The sequence below is a fragment of the Notothenia coriiceps genome, unplaced genomic scaffold (genome assembly GCF_000735185.1).
Source record: "Notothenia coriiceps isolate Sejong01 unplaced genomic scaffold, NC01 NC01_scaffold00013356, whole genome shotgun sequence".
Classification (NCBI taxonomy): domain Eukaryota; kingdom Metazoa; phylum Chordata; class Actinopteri; order Perciformes; family Nototheniidae; genus Notothenia; species Notothenia coriiceps.
In genome coordinates this window covers 1-3,015 of record NW_011346057.1, presented here as the reverse complement: position 1 = coordinate 3,015, position 3,015 = coordinate 1, and the positions used below count along the sequence as shown (strand labels likewise).

General features: G+C 41.7%; 1 protein-coding gene across 1 annotated transcript; it reads left to right on the top strand.

Annotated features, from left to right (window-relative positions):
• Window positions 1-243: 243 nt before the first annotated feature.
• LOC104947900 (protein 4.1) lies at window positions 244-1,802 on the top strand (the record flags this gene model as incomplete). The annotated part of the gene is made up of 3 exons (XM_010774012.1): window positions 244-396; window positions 506-603; window positions 1,618-1,802. Coding segments are annotated over 3 exons (436 nt in total), but the record flags the coding sequence as incomplete, so codon positions are not given.
• Window positions 1,803-3,015: the final 1,213 nt, after the last annotated feature.

Sequence of the window (3,015 nt, the reverse complement as noted above, 5' to 3'; positions counted from 1 at the left end):
GAATAGCCAGTTCATTGAAGCATTATAGCGCAGGCCTTTGTCAGATGGTATATTACGCTGTTTTTTTTCTGCTTCGAATAGTTCTCTCTTTTTTCACCATACCTGTGTTTGCATCCCTGTATACTACAAACACATTAAAACATTCTCGAAACTGGAGCCCCCCCCCTTTGAGGCTGAATCCCAATGGTTGTGTAGTTGGTTTGCTGAAAGAGTCTAACTGAACCCTCCCTGTGCCTCTTGCAGGATCTGGATGGGGTTGACATCATGCTGGGGGTCTGCTCCAATGGTCTGATGGTCTACAAAGACAAGCTGAGGATCAACCGGTTCCCCTGGCCCAAAGTCCTCAAGGTGTCCTACAAACGCAGCAGCTTCTTCATAAAAATTAGACCATCCGAGGTACACGGCATTATCACATCAATACATATTCAGAACATCTGCAGCTCATCCATGAGTACTCACATCTGATTTGATGAGTCATCTTCTAAGCATGTTTGTGTTCCAACAGGTGGAGCAGTATGAGAGTGCGATTGGCTTCAAACTGCCCACTTACAAGGCAGCCAAGAAGCTGTGGAAAGTGTGTGTGGAACATCACACCTTCTTCAGGTAGGTGACTGAGTTCTGAAAGTTTTTTCTCATGGCTGTCCAGTGTTTCAGGGGTCAACTGTGGAAATTGGGTAAGGCAGAACATATTTCAGGTTCAGGTTATATATTTGAACCGTATGTAAGTTTGTTTTGCAGGTAAAAGAAAAGGGATCCATTATGATACATTCCAAAACAACATACATTCCAAAACAACACAGACGACAAGGCAAATCTCGAATAAACTATCCCCTTCTCCGTCACATCTGACAACATTTAAAAACCAGTAGTATAAACATGAACAATCCAGAAAGTTAATGAATACATAAATAAATAGTCATTGTGACCATAGCAACTGTGTGAATTAGTCAATTTCTGCGATGGCTGCTGGAACAAAGCTTTTTTTTAAATGCTAAGTTCTACACTTTGGGACTACTAACCTCCGGCCTGAAGGAAGAACCTTGAATTCTGTGTTTAGAGGGGGGGGTCATAATTTAACATAGAGCTGGATAACCGCTGTAACGGCCTGAAGTTCAGGGTCTCCAGGTTTAGCTGTGGCTCACCTAGTCCTAGACCAATTTATGATCTGAGTGAGAGAGTTTCTGCTTGTTAAGGACAGGTGACCAAACGATGACAATAGGCGCTTTCACACCGCAATACTTTTCCCAGTATAGTTCCGATATAGTTCCGAAAAGGTGCGTTCACACCAAAAAAATCCGGAACTAGAATTTAGTTCATGGGAGAAAAAGGTTCCCATTTCTGATTTCATCAGAACTAAAGAGTTCTGATGAACTAAGTACGGCAAAGTACTTGGTGTGAAAGCGCCTATTAGAGAAAAAAACAGAATTTACTCAATAAAAGCATGATAAAACATGATTATCATGGTTTAAAATAGGAGAGTTTCCTAAGAGAGAACAAACACTGGTGCCCCTTTTGCACACGGCTCCAATTTTATCAATAATTGTCCTGAGGTATTTGTATGGTTGCATTCATTCCAAAGTCAGATTTAAAGGATGATTATGTGATGTTGGTGTGCAGGCTGACCTCCTCGGAGATGGTCACCACGCCCAGGAAGTTCCTGGCGTTGGGCTCCAAGTTCCGGTACAGCGGGCGCACGCAGGCCCAGACCCGCCAGGCCAGCTCCCTGATCGACAGACCGGCCCCCATGTTCCAGCGCTCCTCCAGCAAGAGGAACTCACGCAGCCTGGACGGAGGTACCCTGTGTGAGTGTGTGTGTCTGTGTGAGTTGGTTCCAGGTGGCCAGTAAGAATAACTTATTTCAATGTTGGTTTACTGATATATACTGTGATATATATACAAAGACCCTGTGTCCATGGCATCTTTTTCAGTTTTCTTTCGGATTCGTTTTTATCCAAAGCGACTTACAATATGGGCAGATACCATGGTGATTTGAACTCCAAACAACAAGGAAAGTGCAGATAAATTAACTTCAAGCAAGTCATACCGTAGTAAGTGCTGGTGAATTAGTTACTAGGCCTATGACAACAATATCTTGACAATGAACAGCTGTAGCGCTTCATTTCAGACACCTACCCGTGCGGGTCCGTGATCTGCACGGGGTGGGCCCCTGCTGAAAAGGAAAACCCCCCCGCAGGACTTGATACGCCCCTTGATAAATAAATGTAATTTTAATGAAACCAGCTGCAATGGATCATGGATCCACCAGGGGAGCCGTGAAAAGCTGCCACACTGGAACTCATGTGAAATAAACAGCTGATAGATCTACTGGTATCTGATATAGCGGATATTTGTTAAGATCCATATGTCACGGATAGGATCATATTCTGTGCTAAATAAGAGACATGTAATCATTTACTAAACATCACCATGTTTTTATTTAACAAAATAATGTTGTTTAATTCACGTAGGCGTAAGTACAAAACCATCGCTATGTTTTTTCATCAGGAAATGCAGCCCGGCTCAAACAAACGATTTTCAATCATCATCCTCACGATCATTTAATGTATCATATGTTCGCAAATTGAAATGAATGCACTAATACATGTAGTTTAATCCAAGTGAGTTTACAATAACAAAAATAATCGCTTTGTTTTTATATCACATCCGACCAGAGGAAAATGCAGCACGGCTCTCACTACCGATAATCCTAATCCCACGGGCAAACAATAATATGTACAGTGTTAATAGTTTACTGTATTACTAGTGTCTAATATTACTGCTATAACAATCACACATTGAGTTGTTAAAATCAGACCGTTTTTTTTTTAAACAGTCTGAATGAAACGGCAAACTCTCAGGTGATCAGGTGTGTGTTTACCAGTGTTTATAAACTAACGCACACAACTACCTTTTGCGGTAACTAATAACGTTACTAGTTAACTATTCCCATTCAGTAACTGCATCAGTTACTGTGATTTAAATGGGTGCGTTACTGCGTTACATTATGTGATCAAC